General features: G+C 38.0%; 1 protein-coding gene across 4 annotated transcripts in view; it reads left to right on the top strand.

The window, feature by feature from the left end:
• CAMKMT (calmodulin-lysine N-methyltransferase) overlaps positions 1-22738 on the top strand; it is a 375160-nt gene that overhangs the window by 314582 nt on the left and 37840 nt on the right. For 3 of the 4 annotated variants that reach the window (XM_035001654.1, XM_035001653.1, XM_035001652.1), the window contains exons 4-7: positions 1146-1206; positions 3154-3208; positions 4274-4337; positions 11582-11648. In XM_035001654.1, the coding sequence (XP_034857545.1) occupies positions 1146-1206; positions 3154-3208; positions 4274-4337; positions 11582-11648 (247 nt within the window). The remainder of the gene's footprint in view (positions 1-1145; positions 1207-3153; positions 3209-4273; positions 4338-11581; positions 11649-22738) is intronic. The other variant, XM_035001655.1, reaches the window with a different exon arrangement.

The following is a 22738-nucleotide window of genomic DNA, read 5'->3' as shown; positions in this document are numbered from 1 at the left end:
TTTCTCACTCTTTGAAGCTGGAGATGCGTCTAGGAGAAAAAAAAATTAAGTCTCATTAGGTGTTTCAACTTCGCATCCAGACCCATTAGAAGAGAGTTTAGTGCGAAGGCAGTGAACATTCATTGCTCTTTCCCAGGACGGTGGGGCCTTCTCAACCTCAGGTGGAGCAGGATGCTAGTGCCCTGCTTGACCTTTGAGTCTGACCCCTTGGCGAAAACCCAGTTTTGTCTAAGGCTGTGGTTTATTCCGATCATAGGAGTGATACATATTCATTGTAAAAATCTTTGGAAAATACAAAAAGTGTAAAGAAAAAATCAAAAGCACTTACAACCTACCACCTTGTGATAACTGCTAGAGACTATCATTTCCAAGCATGTTTGTCTTTTTTTTTTTTTTAAGGCATTCCTATTCATTCATGAAGACTGAGTCTTCAAAAGAAATGATTTACAAGTGATGATTTTAGAAAATGCCCATCCATGGAGTTTACTGGGGAGGATTATGGTTAAATTTAAAGATGTGCCAAAGTTGGTGAAATTTAAATTTCTTAATTTTAATCTCCAGTTTGATATTTCTGATCGAAAAAAGAAAATAATTGTGTGTATTTGAAAACATTAGGATGAAATCAAAGAGAAAGGTATAATGACCTGGGTGGTTTTCTTTGCTCCTTGCAAGTGTTTTTCCATTTATTTTTGCCTCACATGGGCTGCGTATACATTAGGTCTTCAACTGATGCTTATGAATTGGCTGAAAAGAAGGTTCATGTGTACAAGATCAGCTACCTGAAATACCATTAAAATTGAACTTTTAGTATTTGTAATTTTGGTTGTTACTGTTTTTGCTGTCTTGTAATAGAAATTTAGGAAAATTTATTTGGGATATTTTACTGTTTTTCTGGGAAAAGAGCTATCATCAACAACAAAAGAGACTCATTTGATATGACATATTACAAGTAATAATTATGTTAAGTTTGATTCAAGTTGAAACAGCTTGTACTGAACATTATTTTTAAAAGCCATTTCTTAATAAATAAAATCTTAAAAATAAAATAAAATAAAATAAAAGCCATTTCTTAAGAGAATGACTACAGAGAATGATTGTAGAACAGACTCCTATAATCAAAAAGTGTATCCTCTTGTGTTTTCCAGGCATCTGGCCATCTGAAGAGGTTTTGGCTTACTACTGCCTCAAGCACAGTAATGCATTCAGGTACAAAGCTGCACTTGAAAAGATATTTTTTAGCCATTATGGGTATTATATCTGCATGTTAAAGATTGCTGTGATGACATTCTTCAAATTAAGTTGTTTAAAAAAATATAAGAAAGAAAGAAAAGGAAGGGAGGGAGAGAGGGAGGAAAGAAAGAAGGAAGAAAAGAAGGAAAAAAGTTCATGGTGAAAACATGTTGCTTCTGAAAAGAAATCTGAATTGCCTTTGGGTACTAATACGGCACAGCAAGCTTTTTGCTATATGTCAAAGGCTTTTGATTTCCACTCAAGGCATTTTATTTCACTTTGATTTTGGGGAAACAAAAGTGAAGCTCCAATCAATCCTTACTGATTGTGAGGGTCAAAAAAAAAGAAAAAAACCACAATAAAGACATTCTTTAAACTTCTGCTAGGGAAATCACTACAGAATATTTGATAAATAAATACCCCACAGCTATTATTTAAAGATGCCATCCCACCCCTGGTTTTAAAGGTATTTTATAGACCTAACAATATGTATTTGTAAAATATAAATCACTATTACAGATTCATGCTATGGAAATAAAGGAAATAAAGAAAAAAAAAACCTTCCTTTTATTTAAAATTCTAAAGATGTTTGGTAGATCCAGAAAATACAGGTTTTTCATTTTTAATTCTCATTTTATAAAAGTCACCCCCCAACATATGCTTCCTGAATAGCCCATTATGATTCCAGACAAGTCATTAGTGATCGTGGTGTGTGTGTTTTAACAATATGTACTTACAAGATTGGGTCAATAATATGTATTTTTTGAAGCTCTGTGGGTCCATATTTACCAACCAGTCTATAATTGCTTTGAACAACTAAATACTCATTAAGTGTATTTTGGAATATGAATGTTCTTTCTTGGCTTCTCCGTCTCTTCCCTCTCTTTGCACCCCTCCTTCCCTTTCAGTTCTCTCCTTCTCTCTTTTTCTTTTCTCCTGTTGAGGTGATAAACTTCCCAACCTGGGAAGAAGGAACACTCTTAAGGGTTTAAGCATATAAAATGAGCACAGGGCAGTATTGAATTTGGGCTGCAGAGCTGCTCTGGGAGCCTGGCATTTGCTCTTCTCCCTGTGCTTAAGCTTGACTGGAGCTCCAATCATCGAGCAGTGGGCTAGGGTAAGAATGTCACACGTTGAGGGCTGATATTTAGGCACAAAGGGGAAGGTGAGTGCGGAGTGCCACACTAGGCTGTCAGCTTTAACTCTGAGCCGCTTTACTTTTGAGCGGTGAAGTCAGAGCCCAGTCATTACTTTAGCCTCGGTTTGCTGGCTTAACCATATTATGTCCCTGCATTGTTTATTCACTGTGTTGTGTTGGGGTCAATTGTGATTTAAGTGTTAATTGCTAAATGCTCTTTGTGTAATTGTTCTTTATGGGGGCAGTTCAGCTTTCCAAAATGTTTCAGTTTGGTTTCAATTTTTTTTTTCCACAAAATTCAAGATTGCATTTATTTGTGTGTGTGTGTGTGTGTTGTGTGTATGTGACTATAATATAGGTATATACACACTCATATATGTTCTTCATTTACTTGTCTAACTGTTTTTGAAGGAATGAATGTGGATTAACAGTGTTACCCTTTCCTAACAATTATCTTTCGCTACTCTAGCTAGTTTAGTTCTAAAAGACAGCGCCATTGACAAGGGAAAAAAAGGGAACCTTCTCAGATTTTTCAGCTCAGCGGTGGTAATGTTGCAGTGAACACTAATGAGGGAACCCCCACTGATTTGCCTGCTTTGTGACTTTTCTATTTCATAATTATTTTTAAAACGCAAAGCAACATGAGGTAGCCTAGTCCTGTCTCTACAACTTCCTGGTAGCGCCGTTCTTACTGCAGATGGCAATTTGTTCTTGTAACATATATATCTCTCTGACCATTTTCATCTAATTTGTATGGGTTCTACCATTTCTTTTCTCTCTTTCAGGGACCTTGCTGTGTGTGAGCTAGGGGGTGGCATGACATGCTTGGCTGGGCTCATGGTAGGTCTTTTCTCAATTCCAATCCCATTCAGAGGGAGGAACAAAAGGAAAAATGTTCCAGGGCCTCCAACTGCTGGGTCAGAGAACCGTCAACAGCATCAGCTGCGGTCAAGCTGCCGGGTCTTGAGAGACCTTCTAGATTGACTTACTTTCGGATCATATTGATTTTATGGTTGCCTCGATGAGCAGAAACATTTTACCTCCGTGTAGTCAATATCGCTTGTTGTGACATTCCAGGCCTCGCGCGGTCTTTCTTTGCCATAGCGAAAGCTTTTTTTTTTTTTTTTTTTTTTTTCAGATTATAGTCCCATTTGCTAAGATACAGGAATAGCCTGGCGAATCACAGTTGGAGCACCATGATATAGCTGCTAATGTTTTGCCTGCATTATTACACCAACAAACATGATCCAGAGCGCTCAGTAATTAGATTCTTTTGAATTAGATTGGCCATTCAGGAACGTCGTCCCCCATTCTCTGGGTTCTGAGTCATGTATTCAGGAGATATTATGTAGCAGCACAGTGCATTAGACAAGTTTTTATGTCTCTACAAATAAAAGCATATTGTTACACTGATTGGCATTTGACAAACCTGTCGCTCTTACACAATGTGTCGAGGTTACAGCCCAATGTGCGAGCATGTCAAAGCTCACAAAAAAATTACCCTCACAAAGCCATCTGCCTGCAATGCAAAGTTATATGAAGGGCATCAGGCAGTCAGACAGAAGCAAGCTGAAAGGCAGAGTGACAGCCTTGTATGATGGCTCTACTAGATAAACAGAAGCCCACAAATGAAAGCCTCTCAGAATACCATCATCCGCTGTCACAATGCAATTACCGAACAGAATGATAGCAAGATAGAGGCTCCCGCAAATGGAATGATAAAAGTATTGACTGATTTGATTGAATGATTAAAATAATGCAGACATAAAATGAAAAAAGATTGAAGATTGTTACAGAGAAATAGGTGAGGAAGCATGATACTGAAGGCTTGTCACTCCTGTCTTCACTTCCACACAGACAAGCATATTTGCTCATTGTTTGCTGTGCTCCTTTTTTTTTTTTCAGGTTGCTATTTCTGCAGATGTCAAAGAAGTTCTGTTAACTGATGGGAATGAAAAGGCCATCAGAAGTATCCTTATTCAGATAGAAAACGGGTTTGTTGTGCTCATTCCTTTTTCCCGGCTGAGTAACAATTGATATAAAGAAAGACAGCATGGGGTATTAAAAAAGAATCCCCCCCACACACATGATAAGTAATTAAGAAAAAGTAGAAATATATGGAATTCATTGGCGACGACTGTTTTTTTCTTTCATTTCGATAGATTTTTTTTACAGTCACTTCTTGTGAAAGGAGCCCATGATTTGTGGACCACTCAAGGCAGTAAAAACATTTGTTTCAGAATAATTTCCAGGCATTCTTGTCCTTTTATTGTCACTGAAATTTCCTGGTATAAAGTAAATGATTGAATATTTATTATATCCACTATTGCTTATAAAAACTAACTTCCAGCTTCATGTTCATTATGACCTTCCTTGGGTTTGATCTTGTGGGTATGTGCTAGGTAGGATGGGACCTTCTCTAATTGCCGAGAGGTTACCTATAGCTCCCCATTGGAAACAGCTATCAGTTTTTCATTATTTCCTTTTATTTAGGATTATAAAAGCACTCTTTTTTTTTTTCTGCTATGCTATTACAGTTCCAAGCTCATTATATTAGATTATGCTTTACTAATATGTACACAGAGTTCATGAAAATTGAACTGTACTTTAACTGAGAAAGCAAGCATAATTTGTGGCTACTTTAGCAATCGAGCTGATTTGTTCAGGCGCGGTTAACAGCCGTTAGAAATTGAGAGGAGAAGTGGAAGATATATTTGCTTTGGATTTTTGGTATGCCTTACATTTACATTATGAAGTAGGCAATCCACTTATTTGCATCTTAGCCCCCTAAAATGCCACAGCAGTTTCAACTTTTGCGGCTTCTTACAGAAAGCCCATTTTCGATTTTCTTTTTCTACCTTTGCTGTATGATCTTTTAAAAAATAAAATTTGCAGCAGCTCTATCAGGCTGCTCAAATAGGAGAAAGAAGGTACAAGAAGCACAGTAGCTAATATTGTTCAGCAGCGCTTGTATGCTCTACAGAGCCCCACCCAGCTAATTGCCTGACAGACTTTAAAAAAAAAAAAATTCAGGAAGGAAAAACAGCCAATCACAATCCTGGCCTTTCACACAAGGGAAAGAGATCACAAAAGGTGCTTCCTTTTTTAAGATGCAGGATTTTAATGATCTTCAGACTGTCGCAAATTTCTCAAAATATTCCCGAAGATGAGCCAATGTTGTTTCATTCACTCTGCTTTATTCTGAGTTATGCCTTGCACTGTATCATTTCACTGTGTTCCTCCTCCGCATGTCAGGGAGCATAGAGAATGAGAGGAAGGCAGGTATGCTGGCTCAGCCCCAGTGGATGGGTTTTTTTTGAGGGGGGGCAAAGGAAGGAAGGAAGGAGGATTATTGGACAGGAGAGGGCCATTTTAGCCACAGAAACTTTCAGACTGGGCCCACAACCTGAGGTTTTTCTCAAGTCAGCAGGTGTCTCATTTAATAGAGGCAGAAACAAATTACAACTTTTATCAAACTATAGGAACATCGGTAGTCAGTATGTAAATTTAATTGTACTAAAATTATTATTGAGCTAAAGTACAGCGCTTCCAGAGAAGGGAAGCAATGCTAATGTCATTAATTAGCACACCTTTGCTTTAAACAGCAAAGATGCCATGCCAGCTCTTGAAATCAGAGAGGAAATCTCAGATTCTGTATTCACTCTGCTGGCCTTTCAAAGAAATGATTGGTACAGCCCCCTCCCAAGAAAATGGATTTTTAACATTTGGTCCTCAGAAGCTCAGCCCTGAGAGTGCTTTATTGTGCTGGGTTTTACAATGGGTTTAATATAGCGGGGTGCCAAAGGGCAGGAGGGGAAGAACTTTACAATGTAGATAAAGTAGGTCCTTTCAGGATGCAGACCAAAACCGGCAGTGTGTTTTATTTCATCTCTTAGGACTTTCCTGATGGAGTTCAGTTTTTATCATGTAGTTGTTCCATGTTTGTGGGCTTTTTTCTTTTGTAACTAGATCTAATTTTTTTTAATTAAGAGAAAAAAAAGCATGCCTAAAGCCTTAAAAATTGGCAATGTGTTTTTCCTGCTTTTAATACTGTGTTATTCTTGATTTACTAACAGAGCTTACAATTGGCATTCGTTGTAAAGCTGTTGTGCTGAGTGAGGTTAATATGAATGAAATTTTTTTTTGTATTTGTGTGCCCACTTTCTGTAGGAATAACTAATTCACTGACTCACATACTGTTGATGCATATAGATTGAAACAAATTCATTTAAAAATTACTGTTTACATCTCTCCTTTAAAATTTTAGGAAGCCTAAATTATATAGCAGTTGTAGGATATTATCCAAAAATTACTTTCTAAAAAGTAAAAGTGGATGTCAACAAAAAAAAGGGAAAAACATTGCCAGAAACCAGAAAATCTCTAAGCAAAGCTGCTAATTATTCTTAATGGGCAAGATGAGCACATTAAGAAACAAATGAATACATCAGTGAAATGTAATTGAAAATCGACCTGGCAATCCCACATCACATCTGAGTGTTGGCCTGTATATTATTTTCATCATTTTAAAAATTATTTTTGTTTTTCTTCACATCCGAACTTAATGAATCCGACTGAATCTTAACTTCCTAGTCTCTTAAGCTTCTAAGGTTCTGATTTTTACCTTTTTAAAAAAAAAATAGCATTTTTTGATGCTTCCTTTTTATCTTCAATTGTTTCTATTTTTTAAATATGTAAGGTAATGAATGGATGAGTTCTGAATGTTTATATCATAAAAGCCTATCAACCAGTTGTGAGGTTATTTATAATCTTCCCTAAGATGTATCAGATGGATTGGCTATGTCTTCCAGAGCTCTCTCCCTTGACCCTGGAAAGCTAGATGTTGATTTGAGATCTATTAAACAGAGATATCTGAAAAGAGATTAAGACTTGAGGTGTAAGTGAATGATGTAAGTCCTAAATATTTTCTCAGACTCATGGGTACATGTCCCTGAGGTTCTCCTTGGTCCTTAAACTGCATTGCTGGGTCTAACCCAGGGCCCCCCTTACCTGAGAGCTGCCCCTCTTTACAGATGCCATTTTATCTGTACCCAAAGAGAACAAAGGATAAATTAGAAATGGCATCATTTGGTTCATCCAGTTCTCAACTTCACCGAAGGTAGTTTGAAATGTGTTCCCTTTTCTTTGGCACAGCCCTTTTGGTGTAATAAAGGAAGAAATCTCCAAGTGCCTACAGATAATAATAACTCACTAAAGTTCGTAGCTGCTGATGACAATGACATAAGAACAGAGGGAAGAAACAGTGTACTGAGTTATTATTGATGCTGAGCCTCTTCCAAATCATGATGAATAAAAGTACAACACCTAGAGGTGAGCAGCCCTCTCTGGTACACTCACTAAGCACCCTGCCTTGACCCATCCTTAGGAAGCATCAAGCATGTTATCTGCAGACTATGGCAGTGCTTGGTGACCCATTTCTCATGCTCCTGATCCAAGCATCTTATTCCCACGGCATGCACAGTCTGGATCATGATCTCGAGCTTAGGATTCATCCCAACTTGGTGAATCTCCTATGCATCTTTAAGGAGATAGCCCTGGCTTATCATTACCTTATTTATTAACAGCATCTCTGACTTGAGTAACTAATACATTAAGCTCCCTCTAGACTGTGCAGCCTGTGCTGTGGATGGTGGAGACCTTGGCAGTGCTTGGCCATCATCCTGTGTTTCTCCAGTATCTGTACCAGCTGCACTTCTATTTGCTAATGGAGTCATTAATGGACTCCGTGTGCCTCACATTGGGTAGGAGCTCAATAAATAGCTTTGAAAATTCAATTTAAATTAAGTAATAAGTTAATCTAACTAATTAATTAAAATTAATCCAACCACCGTTAATTGCATGCCATTTCAGGCGCTAAAGACAGCAGTGAACAAGACGAACCAAGTCCCTGTTCTTGTGGGACACAGACTATGCCTTGGCCAGAGCACATTTATACATGTGAAAGACACTGAAAATCCACAGGGCAGAAGTTCTTTGATTCCTTCCAGTTATTTAAATTCTACAATATAAATGTTCACATAATTAGTTCTGAGCAGCAGGGAGAGAAAATAAAGCTTGACTGCCAAACCTCTTTTTAGTTATTCACCAGCCTCTTCATCCCTCTGAAGCTTTTGCCCGAATTATTGAAAAAGATAATGAATTGGCATGAATTAGGCACCTATATGGTCAGGCTCATCCTATGTGGTACTCCATTAAGCCTATAAAATAGGGATCATTATTCCTGTTTTTGAGATGGAACTCAGAGAGGCTAATTTACCCAAGTTCACACAGCTACTAAGTAGCAGAATCAGCTTAGAAGCCAGCCAGGTTCATTTGACTTCAAAGCTTTTTTATTTCCCCCCATTAAACCATTCTGTTTCACCAAAACCTAGAATGGTTTGGTGAGTGTTCATCTTACAGTTTCCTCAGGACCCTCAGGAAGAAAAGGCCTCTCATCCAAAAACATAACAGTTGACATTGCTAACAGAGTTCATCCTCTCAATTCCTTTGATAACAAGCACATTTAAGAATATTTTGCAGCCTTTAAATTGGCAAATATTGCCACATCCAGCATTTTAAAAATCCTTTAGAGATCAAAATGAACATGATTTATATTATAATTTCATGGTTTCCTACCCTCACCTTGGATGGTCCAGTGAAAATAAAGGTAACATACGCTGAGAAAGTAATGCTTTGTGGATCACAGTGTTATTATTTTAAAAATAACTTTTTTCTTAAAGAACAATGCCAAGTCCCAAAATGTAGATGCGACTACTGATAAATATAACAATCACTAATTGTAGGAGGAGGCTAATATTTTAAATAGTATTTTATATGTAATTAATTATATTTAGATATGTAAAGTTAAAGTTACTTGTTTAAGTAACTTGTTATTATGCAAAAAATATATATTTTAAGAATAAAACTCAACTGAACTAAAATTAAAAGGGAGCCCCACTCCTGAACTATGCTTTTTTGGTGGAAGAAAACCTAGATGTAGAAACATGGTTTCTTCTAGCCACAGGCATTGATCCTGTAGCCCAGACAAGGAGACTGGAGGTGATTGTTCAGTATCCAGTTAATCAGAAATCACATTAAAGCTTTCTTTGCATCCAGCACCTCCCACTGAAGACTTCCAGAAGATGGGTACAGTACAGGGAACAGATTTGGTCCACCCTGTTGAACACTATCCTGGACGTATTGATTTGATTGGATGTCCTTTATCACTCTAAGGTGACACAGAAAAATGACAAAATGTATTATTAGACACAGTGCCAGCCAGACCTAAAGTGAAGGGTGGGGGAGCAGAATATCAGAATATATCTCTTAAGCTATTTTAATATGCTCTTGCCATTTCTTTTTTCTCTTTGTCCTTGTTTTAATATAAAAACACCTCCTAAACCATAAAATATATTTCCTTCCCAGCTCTAAAAATAAAGCAGCCTAAATACTGCTGTGAATTTTTTCATTAAAAAAAAAAGCACCTCTAGAATATAAATACATACACTTGCTTCAACCTGACCACCTGGAGTCATGGGTTTATAAATTGTATAAAAGCATATAGCGTTAAGATGTTTACTAAAAATTAGTAACAGGTTTTCAGAGTTATATAATTTAACTTCCCTGTGACTATTTTATAAAAAGTATTACCTCCACTAACAAAATAATATGTTTTGCTTGATAGATTAGTCATGTACTCACACGCCGCTACAGGTGTACCGGGCATATTGCCACGTACGGTTGGATGTCATAGAAACGTGGAGTAAGGGTGTGGCCGGAGGGGGGCGGAGCTCAACCAAAAAGCAGTTGTCAGTTGACTCTTCACTAATTTTGTTCTTCTCAGAATAAAGATGTCAGCTGTCCTTTTCTACAAGACATTTCATTTAGAAGACTTTCCTGAAATACTTTCTTCCTGAAATAGACAGAACTGTAGGCCGATGTGTCATTTTAGTTAATCAAAACAAGTAGGCAAATTAGTCTCTTTTATTTTTTTAATGAATGTAATTTAACGGCATTTAATTTGCATACAGGAAAGTTCACCCAGAAAAAAAAGAAGTCTGCATTATAGCACTTTTGTAAACCTCCACAAAGCCCTTCATTAGGAGACCTAATTGATTTTTCCTACCCACTCCTGGGGGGGAGAAAGCTATCACAGTACCTGCTTATTCACTCAGAGAAGAAATGGGTGTGCCTGATGTTTCAAGCAGAGATTTGGGTTAAAAAGTCCTGTGGCTCTGTTCTTGCAGGGAGACCTTGGCCAATGCTTGTTCTGAGCATTCAGGAAATCTGTTTTTCTGAGCAATAGGGGAACATCGCTCATCTGCTTGGTGTCCTCCCCATGGGCCCAATTTATTTCAGCTTGCAGCCTTCACTGGAATTATTATATTTCTTGTTTATTTAAACCTGCTTTATTCTGAAAGAGGAACTTTGCGGCTTTTTACAGTGACACATAGGATATGCCATATAAAATAAATGAGAAAGTGAGGCCAATTTGAATCAGAAAGCCAGGACAATACGATGAAGCCAGGATGAGAGGTCAGTACAGAAAGTATATGCCAGGAGAGCTCTGGTGGTTGATAGAGTTAGGTCATCCATTTGGCTATGGGTTGCAAAGAGACCAGAGCAAGAAGAGAAACAAAAACAGTTGTAAGATTTAGTGTCCAGAAGCTGAAGCAAAAGGGGTTGATCTCAAACCTACCTTTGCCCAGTGTTGGAACTTGATATGATTTTTCCCACGGACCTGCATCAAGATGGCACTGTGTGATGTAATGGACCAGCTCTTCAAAACCTCTCCTCCAGAAATATGGCTTTTCTTGGTACAGGTCCTTTTCTCACTGACTGAAAGAGGCTTGCCTTTGGGCTGGTAGCTCTTTTAAGCAAGCAGGGCATAGCAGCTATACGATAGTCATCTACCCCCACCAGCGCCCATAACCCTGAGCCTTGCCAGCATGCTCCCTGAATGTACATTTCGCACGCAGGTAACAAAACTGCAGCCCAGGGAATTAAAAGAGCTTGCCTATGGCAAGCAATTCAACATTTGGTGGTAGAGCCAGGTCTAGACCCTTCTTCTCCTGCCTCACACCCTACAACTCTTCTCTTTTCACTGAGCTGATCCCATGTACAGTAAGAAGATCACTGTGTTTGTGGACTTTTTTTTTTTTTTTTTTGGAGTCAGTTGACAGTCACTGCAGAAGCTTTCTTAACTGTGTCCTGTAGACGTGAGAGACATCATCACAAGGAATCAGAAGGCTGGTGCATTTAAAGCTGGGAAAATATCAAGCTGGTAAGATACCTTCCTGCATTAAAACATTCTGGTTTTCTGGATGATAATTAAGGATAATAATAGCTAATATTTACTGAGCACTTACTGTGGGTCAGGCACTGTTCTAAGCACTTTAAAAATACTTTATTTAATGTTCAGAAGAATCCATAAGGAGGCAGGCAGGCATTTTCATTATCTTTGGTCAATGAGGAAAACTGAAGTATATTGAACCCTGGGTTGGGAATGATTTCAGGATTGAGAGTATACAGTCTGAGGCTGAAATAAGCCTTCCTGGGACCTCCTTATGAAGACTCTATTCCTCTGGTTCTCAACCTGGGGGCAGTCTTGCCCCCAGGTTCTCTTTCATTGTCCTGACTCAGGGGGAGAGGATTGCTAGTGGCATCTAGTAGACAGAGGCCACCCTCCTGCAATGCACAAGACAGTGCCCACGACAAAGACCTATCTGGCCCAAAATGTCAGTAGTCCAAGATTGAGAAACCCTGCTCTCTTCATGGTTTTGAAATAGTCTAGTATCCATTCCCTTTTAGATTCTGTTCATTCTTATTCAAACTTGGACAAATGCTTACCCTCAACCAAAACAATGGTGTTTTCGGTGATGCTACATTTTCTTTTGCCCTGATGATAGGACCTAGAAGAGCGAGGAATCATTTCGTACTTTCCACATGAAATATCTGTATTTGTGCATTTTTCATTTATATGTTGAACCCCAGACATTAGAAGAACAATCTGATTTTTAACTGATTATTTTATTTATTTATTACTGCTAATCTGTCATCCTTTGATATTTTGAGTTTTTTCTGTGTTGAAGATGATTTCCCACCCCAACTACTCAGTTTGGGGATAAAAAAAAAAGATGAATTAACAGCAACAACACTTAAAAAACCTCCAGTGGTAAACTTATTGGGCTGAGGCCATGGAATAGCAGTAATTATTTTTCTCTGATGTCAGCTAGTGAAGGTAAGGAAGTGGCCATATATGTGTTTTAAAATCCTGCAGTAGAATGTCAGCATAAGCTGGTGGCACAGGGGGTGGGATGCCCTGTGTTTCTCATTTATTAACAAACCAGTTTCGTTTCCCAGAAAGCCTCAGGCAGGTCAGGAGAAAAGAACCATCTGCTACCTGTGTCCTCTTCATTCTTAGGGAGGCCTTTACACCACAGTGAGGACTGCCATACCCTTCTGGGGAGGACTTCATTTTGGGACGTGATTTTCAACCTGGTCTTTTAGTTATCAATCAAAAGCACATTTTCTATGTTGTCCTCATTTACATTTATTTAATGCTTAAGGTCATTTGTGACCATTTGAGTGTATTTCAGCATATGGAATCAGGGAATAATAGATTCAGCATCATGCTGTGAAGAGAGATTGTGTTTTTACAAGACATAATGTTGTTTACTGGGTGTTAATAATCACTAATTAATAAACATACCTAGATTTTGAAAATGTTCCATTTTGAAGAATAAAAAATGTCAGGTGTTTAACTTAGGGAATGCACAGTATTTTCTGTCATCTCTTCATAAAATAATTAAGTTACATAAAGAAGCAAAATGTCATTATTCAACACAGGATGTATCGAAAATGGCCTTTGTCTCTATCTGTTCTCAGAAATGCTCTAACTATATTGTTCTGGTATGTACGTGGACATATAGTTTGTGTGTCAATAGTCATTTAGGAACCTCCAAGATGAGGGGTTTGTTTTATTTTTTCTTTTATCTCATATTAATTGTGGTCAGTTTTTTCTCTTTTAACCACTGTAAGCATTTTGTCCAAAGTCTACTAAAGCACTTTGCCAGAAAACTGGGGGATGAGGCAGTCCTTGAAATGCCTTGATCTCATATGAAGAAGCTACTTGACCACTTAACCTTCCAGAAGCTAAGAGGAACTGCCAACCAGTGATGTAATAATCAGCATTTCCCTTCTCTCCACTCCTTTCCCACCCATAACCAGTACAATATGATGAGCACATTAGTTCCATGCAAGAAGAAATAAAAGGAAACTGTTCACAAAAGAACTAAGATATAGTTCACTCTTCTTTTTTAGTGCCTCAATGCATATGCAGAATTTCTCCTCCAAATTGGAGGTGTGGAATAACGGTAGTGACAGATAACTGAGAGGTATTTACTATAGCTACAAAGCCCACCTGTGAGCCAAATATTTCTGCTATTAAAAAGCACTTCAAAGCTTGACATGAAGTTTGGAACAGCTGAATGTCTCCTGTGACTTCATTACGATGTAGCAGCAGAACGAGTATCATGGTATTGAGAACTCTGGGCTTAGGAAATGGTGGCTTTTAAAAAGGAACAAGAAACCACCCAGGAATGTGAACAGCCCCCAGGCTCCCTTTCCCGAGGCTGTGACAGGGTGCTCGCTCAGCGACAACCTGCACTCCTGCCTCTCAGCCAGGGTGGACCCAGGCTGCGTGGGGCCTGAAACATGTTGAGGGCCCTCGTGAGGAGAATGGATTTGATTATACCTTACTTGGGCAAATTCTTTGGAAGCATTTGACTTGGGCTCCTGGTGGGCCTTGGAAGGAATCTGTGCAAGTGAGGGACCTGAACACGTAAGCTTCAGCAGCTCCATAGGGAGTCCACCCCTGCTCCCCTCTTCATCACAGCCCTTGCCTAGAAAAACACTCCTCCTTTAAGAACAAAACTTTCTTACTCCCTCTGTTCCATTTTAATCCCCATCTATTGTTTTTTTTTTATTTTTTAAAGATTTTATTTATTTATTTGACAGAGACAGCGAGAGAGGGAACACAAGCAGGGGGAGTGGGAGAGGGAGAAGCAGGCTTCCCGTGGAGCAGGGAGCCCGACGCGACACTCGATCCCAGGACCCCAGGATCATGACCTGAGCCGAAGGCAGATGCTTAACAACTGAGCCACCCAGGCACTCCTATCCCAGTTGTTGCTTTGTGTGACAGACATGTTTGTGGAGGCCTGGAAGCTTTAGCCCTGACCAAGAAAGATCTAGGACATACATAGACGAAGCATCATATCCATTTTGTCTCACAGATCTTAATACAGTCATTTGATGGTTCATTTGTTTGTCCATCCATGCAGCTATCCATTCATTTACCTAACAGGTCCAAGGTATTCTGTCTTGGGGAGCATAAATACAGAGTTATCGAGAGTAGCTCTTGAACAAAGGAAATCGTGCTGCTAAATATAGCTAGAGAGTGGTTGAAAGAGCAAGGATATTTACGGCTTCTCAATAGTTAGGTTTATCTGAAGCTGTCTTCAAACCTGTGACTGTCTAATAAAGAAGCATTTGGAGCTTTTGATGTCTACATGTTTCTAGGTGTTCCAGAATTAGTGAATGGCGTCATTCTCCGGTTAATATTAGTTAACAGTTACAATTTTTTTTTAAAAACCTATCAAATATACCCTGCTGTGATATTAAAAGTAAGTTTCTGCCTAAGAAAAGAGTTTATCTTTGTGTGAAAATTGCTAGTGAATTTAGGCCCGGGACTTTTATTATTCTTTGATAAACCATTAATTTTAGTAAACTATGGAACTTATTATAATATTAAAGACTTCTTTATAACCCAAATTTCACCTTTATGTGGGCCCCCAGGACTGGCTATTGGCCCCATTGCCCTACTGCTTTTTAAGATTTATATCTTTTCGGATTGGTTAGCCCGGTGATGGGTATTAAGGAGGGCACGTACTGCATGGAGCACTGGGTGTTACGTGAAAACAATGGATCGTGGATCACTACATCAAAAACCAATGATATATTGTATGGTGACTAACATAATATAATAAAATTAAAAACTACAAAAAAAAAGATTTATATCTTTTCAGAGGCTCATTTTCTTCTAAAGGTTAAACGGGGGGTATGAAAAATGATTTTAAAGGTGTAAATCTCAACCAGGTGGAATCCTGTTGCTGATTTTTCTAGACCTTCTGCAGCCTGCCCTCACTTCCTTCACTCTCCTCATTCAATCTAGCTCCTCTGCTTCCCCAACACACACCTTCTCCCATGGCCCTCTCCTGTGGCCACCTGAGCCTCTGCACTTTCTGGACACATCTAGTCTGCCCCGTCTGTGGTCTTAGCCAGGCCTGTTCCCCTTCTCCTTGTCCTCCTAAATCCTTCCTTGTAGGATGGCCTAATTATCATTTCTCCTGCCTTCTCTGGCCCTAATCTTGTCATCCTTTTAGTTTCTGTTGGCCTTAGACTGGTCCCAGTCAAATATGCCGTATTCTCTTATTGCTCAAAGCATATTGTCTTTGTTTTTGTGGCCATTGGTTCATTCACTTCTTGACAAATATTTCAATCACTTTCTGTGCACCAAGTACTGTTCTAGGTGCTGGTGATGTCGTGATGAACAAGACTGAGAAAGTCCGTGCCTTCTTGGACTTCACGCTCTAGCAGGGGAGACAGAGAATTTTCTTGAAGGCAAGGATTCTGCTTAATATATTTTTGTATTCCCTGAAGCAATTAGTACACTTTATCCCTCTTATAGGAGAGGTTTTAAGATTTGTAGTTGGAGCACCTTTTGAAAGACATGAATCCATAAGGCTTATGGAACCAAATAATTTTTAGCAGGAGTGAGTCAGGCTTTAGAGACTAAGACATCAGTTTATACATCAGATAGCTGACTTTCATTTCAGGATAGGCTTCTTCTCAGGCATGCACATGCCGTGTCTGTAGACAAACTGAAATTGTAAGTAGGTGTTTATCTGTCCTTTGTCAGGTTGAAGAGGAAGGTTAGAAGAAGGTAACCAAGATAAGGAGGCTGAGGGCTCTCTTTGAGGAATTTTCTGATAAACTATACCTGTTAGTGGGTTTTGCTACAATTACAGTAACAGAATCTTGAGAACTGCTGAGAATTCTAGAGATGCCCCAGTCCCTTTTCCTTCCATTGCTATTCTGAATATGGGGAAATGAAATTACCATGTGTACTTTCTATTGCGAACATTTTTTTTTTTAAAGATTTTATTTATTTATTTGACAGAGAGAGACACAGTGAAAGAGCGAACACAAGCAAGGGGAGTGGGAGAGGGAGAAGCAGGCTTCCCGCTGAGCAGGGAGCCTGATGCGGGGCTCGATCCCAGGACCTGGGATCATGACCTGAGCCGAAGGCAGACGCTTAACAGCTGAGCCACCCAGGCGCCCCGCGAACATTTTTTATTTGCCTGACAAATTTAAAGATGGGCCCATGTCCCCTACGATTTAGTGTTCTGCACTGAAGAAACCAGCTCCCACAGGCATGTTATCCGGTTTCTGATATTTTGTTGGAGTTCTTCTTCTTGTATTAAAATGAGCCAGATTTTAACATTTGGGGACATTGTATTTTTTAGGCATCCTCTTAAACTGCAGCAAATTAAAAATTAAGGCCTTTTATTCTAGAATAACATTGTATTAACTCTTTGGACATGCACTTCCCTACTCTTCACCAAGATCAAAATCTCACCACCCAAATTCGGTCAAGTTCTATATTGATAGCCAGGTGTGCAGGTCGGACTACTATATATATCCTCTGTGGAAATGCCTTCCAGGTTTAAGAGAAAAATCACTCCTTCATAGAAATTTATATCACCGAAGTTACATATCAGATAAAAAGGTCTTCATTTTCAAAAGATTTCCTCGCTTTAAAATGGAGAAGGGGCAATCTTAAAAAAATTTTTTTAGAGTATGACCACATCATAATCCATTGCTAAAAAATAATTTTTTACTTTAGTAATAGTCTGTTTTCAGTATTTTTCCATTGCAAACAATGCTGCAGTGAACTCATCTGTACATAGACTATACATTTGCAAGTATATCTACAGAACAAATTTTCAGAAGTGAACTTTGTGTATTCATATGACTCTACCAAAGTGTAAATTACTACAACTTTGTAATATATTTTCCTATCTGTTAAGACTAGTCCCTTGTCATTATTCTTTCTTTTAGAATTTTCTAAAATTATGTTGGTATTTTTATTATACTGGCATTTTCATTGTGATTGAAAGAAATACAATTTATTAGGCCTTGACATCTTGATGACTGAGTCTTCCTATTCAAGAACAGGGCATTTTCTTTTTATTTAAGTTTTTCTAGATGTTTCATTAACATTTGAAATCTTTCTTCATTTTTCTTGTTAAGTTTTTTTTCAGAAACTAGTTTTGTTTCTCTTATAAATGAGATCTTCTCTTTCGTTATATTTTCTAACGGGTTGTTATTTGTATATATATAAAGAAAGCTATAGGGGTTTGTATAGGAAATGTTCAGTTGCCTCCATGAGTTATTATTTCTGCTAGTTTGTTGGTTTATTCTCTTGAGTTTTCCAAATAAACAATCCCATCATCTGCAAATGGTGATGATTTCTACTTCTTTCCAATTCTTATACCTCTTATTTTGTATCTCTTATATAATATTATTGAATAAAAATTTCCCAGATGATATTAAATGATAGGCATTTTGAGCCCGACTTTCTTGGGACTCCTGGAATGTTTCACCGTTATACATGGATTAGCATTTGAGTGGAAATATATAGGATATTTTTTACCTTGTTAAGGAAGTTTTTATTGATCTCCTTGTTTTTAAGAGATTGTGTTACAAATAAATATGGAACTTCAGCCCATACCTTTTTAGCATGAATGGAGCTGATCAAAATGTTTTTCTGACTTCACCTGTACCTATGACAACTCATATAACAGGTTTCTTAATATTATAGTATCTCTGTGTTTCTAGTCACTTGGTCATGGTGTCTTAATTCATCTCTTAACATGCTGTTGTATTCTAGTGTGTTGTCTGGAATTACTTTTATAACAAGTTTATTGAGATATAATTCACATACTGTATAATTCACCCACTTAAAGTGTACAATTTAATGGGTTTTAGGATATTCACAGAGTTGTGCAACCCTCATGATCAATTTTAGAACAATTTCATCACCCCTGAACAAAGTGACCCATTAGCAGCAACTGCCCATTGCCCCTCCCCCCTTTCTCTTTCCTAGCATCAGGGAGCCACTGATCTACTTTCTGGCTCTATGGATTTTCTTCTTCTGGACATTTCACATAAATGGAATCATATAATATGTGGTCCTTCATATCTGGTTTCTTTAACTTAACATAATTGTTTTGGGGTTCATCCATGTTTTAGCATGTATTGTGATGTCATTCTTTTTTATGGCTGAATAATATTCCACTGTACAGATAGAACACGTTTATTTTGTTTTAATTCCAGTGTAGTTAACATACAGTGTTGTATTAGTTTCAGGTGTATGATATAGTGATTTAACAATTCCTTACATAACTCAGTGCTCATCAAGATAAGCATACTGTTAGTCCCCTTCCCCTACTTCACCCATCCCCCAACCCACCTCCCCTCTGGTAACCATATGTTTGTTCTCTGTAGTTGAGAGTCTGTTTTTTGGTTTGTCTCTTTTTTTTTCTTTGTTCATTTGTTTTGTTTCTCAAATTCCACATATAAGTGAAATGATACGGTATTTGTCTTTCTCTGTCTGGCTTATTTCATTTAGCATTATACTCTATATCCATCCATGTTGTTGCAAATGGCAAGATTTCGTTCTTTTTATGGCTGAATAATATTCCATTGTATATATGTATATACTACATCCTTTTTATCCGTTCATCTATTGATAGACACTTAGGCTGCTTCTATAATTTGGCTATTGTAAATAATGCTGCAATAAATATACGGATCCATATAGCCCTTTGAATTTGTATTTCATATTCTTTGGATAAATACCCACTAGTGGAATTACTGAATCATAGGGTAGTTCTGTTTTTAAACTTTTGGGGAACCTCCATACTGTTTTCCACAGTGGCTGCACCAATTTGCATTCTCACCAACGGTGCATGAGAGTTCCTTTTTCTCCACATCCTTGCTAACACTTGTTTCTTGAGTTTTTGATTTTAGCCATTCTGACAGGTGTGAGGTGATATATCAATGTGGGTTTGATTTACATTTCCCTGATGATGAGTGATGTTGAGCATCTTTTCATGCGTCTGTTGGCCACGTATAGGTCTTCTTTGGAGAAATGTCTGTTCATGTCTTCTGCCCATTTTTTTATTTGTGGTTTTTTTGGTTGGTTGTTTTTGTTTTTTGCTGTTGAGTTGCATAAATTCTTTATATATCTTGGATACTAACCCTTTATCAGATGTCATTTGCAAATATATTCTTCCATTCAGTAGGTTGTCTTTTAGTTTTGTTGGTTGTTTCCTTTGCTGTGCCAAAGTTTTTTAAATTTTGATGTAGTCCCAATAGTTTATTTTTGCTTTTGTTTCCCTTGCCTCAGAAAACATATATAGAAAGATGTTGTTATGCCCAGTGTCAGAGAAATTACTGCCTGTGCTGTCTTCCAGGATTTTTATGGTTTAAGGTCCTTAATCTATTTTGAGTTTACTTTTGTGTGTGATATAAGAAAGTGGTCCAGCGGGGCGCCTGGGTGGCTCAGTCGTTAAGCGTCTGCCTTCGGCTCAGGTCATGATCCCAGGGTCTTGGGATCGAGTCCCGCATCGGGCTCCCTGCTCCACGGGAAGTCTGCTTCTCCCTCTCCCACTCCCCCTGCTTGTGTTCCCTCTCTCGCTGTGTCTCTCTCTGTCACATAAATAAATAAAATCTTTAAAAAAAAAAAAAAAGAAAGTGGTCCAGATTCTTTCTTTTGCATGTAGATGTCCATTTTTCCCAACACCATTTGTTGAGGTGAGTTTTTCCCATCGCATATTCTTCCCTCCTTTGTCAAAGATTAATTGGCCATATAATTGTGAGTTTATTTCTGGGCTTTCTATTCTGTTCTGTTGATCTCTGTATCTATTTTTGTGAGGTACCATACTATTTTGATTACTACAGCTTTGTAGTTTTGTAATATAACTTGAAGTCTGGAATTGTGATACCTCCAGTTTTGCTCTTTTTTCTTTCTTTCTTTCTTTCTTTCTTTCTTTCTTTCTTTCTTTCTTTCTTTTTCTTTCTTTCTTTCTTTCTTTTTTTCTTTCCTCTCTCTCTCTTTCTTCCTTCCTTCCTTCCTTCCTTTCTTTTTCTTCCTTCCTTCCTTCCTTCCTTCCTTCCTTCCTTCCTTCTTTCTTTCAGTGAGAGAGAGCACAAGTCGCGAAAAGAAGGAGAAGGAGGCTCCCTGCTGAACAGGGAGCCCCATGCGGGGCTCAATCCCAGGACCCCAAGATCATAACCCAAGCCTAAGGCAGCTGCTTAACCAACTGAGCCCCCAGGTGCCCCTCCAGTTTTGCTTTTCTTTTTCAAGATTGCTTTGGCTATTTGGGGTCTTTTGTGACCCCATACAAATTTTAGGATTGTTTGGGGAGCCTGGGTGCCTCAGTCATTAAGCATCTGCCTTCAGCTCAGGTCATGATCCCAGGGTCCTGGGATCGAGCCCTGCATTGGGCTCTCTGCTCCACGGGAAGCCTGCTTCTCCTTTTGCCTTTCCCACTTGCCCCGCTTGTGTTCCCTCTCTTGCTGTGTCTCTCTCTGTCAAATAAATAAATAAAATCATAAATAAATAAATAAATAAATAAATAAATAAATAAATAAATAAATAAAAGACTTGATAAAACTATTATGGTTAAAAAAAAAATTAGGATTGTTTGTTCCAGTTCTGTGAAAAATGCAGTTGGTATTTTAATAGGGATTGCATTGAATCTATAGATTGCTTTGGGTAGTATGGACATTTTAACAATATTTGTTCTTCCAATCCATGAGCATGGCATGTCTGTCCATTTGTTTGTGTTGTCTTCAACTTCTTTCATTAGTGTTTCATAGTTTTCACAGTATAGGTTTGTTACCTCCTTGGTTAAGTTTATCCCTAGGTATTTTATTATTTTTGGTGCAGTTGTAAATGGGATTGTTTTCTTAATTTCTCTTTCTGCTGCTTCATTATTAGTGTATAGAAATGCCACAAATTTCTTTACATTGATTTTGTATCCTGCAAACTTGCTGAATTCATTCATCAGTCCTAGTAGTGTTTTGGAGGATGGATAGACCACATTTTATTCATCCATTCATTGTTGACAATTGGGTTGTTTCCACTTTTTAGCTATTATGAATAGTGCTGCTGTGAACATTTGTGTACAAGTTCTTATGACAAGTTTAATTTCTCTTGGATGTATATAGCCATATAGTACCTCTATGTTTAACTTTCTGAGGAATTGCCAGACTGTTTTCCAAGTTGGCTGAATCATTTTACATTCCCACCAGCAGTATATTATGTTATCTGGGCTTTTTGTATTGATATTCATCAGTAAAATTGGTCCACGGTTTTATTGCACTATCTTTATTAATATCACTGGTATGCTGACTTCTTAAAAGAATTTGGAAACTTTTCTTATCTTTTGAGCCATCTAATCTGGGTCACCCTAAGTTGCTAGCATAATGCTAGATCAGAGCGATTTTTATCCCATTATTCTGGAAGTTACAATTTGAAGTTGGCAACAAATAGTGAAATTCTTATATTAAAATGCACTGTGCTTGAAAGTTCATAAATTTGAAAATGAACAAAAAAGAAAAGTGAATGAAAACATGAAAAAACAATAATGAATTTTGTGATTTCACATTTAATGGCACATAGTTGAAATTTGATATGAAATTAAAGCTAATTCTAATTTTTTATCATCACTTTGTTTTACTCCCATGTAAGTTAATCAGCTGTCATAATTATAGAATCAGAGATATTTGAAATGGGAAATATAATTAGTACCTTTCATTCCAAGATCTCAAAACCCCTTACCAGTCCTCCCTAACCAGTGTAGAATATACTGGTCACCAACTTAAGGGGTCCAAATGTTAGGCAAATCCATCTTCCTTTTGGACTCTGAAATAAGTTTATTTCAGCTAAAATACAGACAAAAACACAGATCCAGAGAGTGGGATCAGTTTTAAAGTCAGTCCAGAGATATATAATAAGCTGGAGCCGTAGTTCTCAAACTTTAGTATCAGAATCATCTGTAGAACTTATGACACAGATTATTGGGTCCTATCCCTGGAGAGACTGAGGTAGGGCCCAAGAGTTTGCATTTCTAGCAGGTTCGCAGGTGACCCTGCTATTGCTGGTCTGGAGACCTTGCTTGAGAACCGCTGAAGTAGAGCTCTCTCTAAGAGTTTCCCATTAAATGCTGTAGTATTTCATTG

The sequence above is a fragment of the Mirounga leonina genome, unplaced genomic scaffold (assembly GCF_011800145.1).
Source record: "Mirounga leonina isolate KUSES-001 unplaced genomic scaffold, KU_Mleo_1.0 Mir_125, whole genome shotgun sequence".
Taxonomy (NCBI): domain Eukaryota; kingdom Metazoa; phylum Chordata; class Mammalia; order Carnivora; family Phocidae; genus Mirounga; species Mirounga leonina.
Note: the sequence above shows the minus strand (reverse complement) of the source record. Positions and strands in the feature narration are given on the sequence as shown.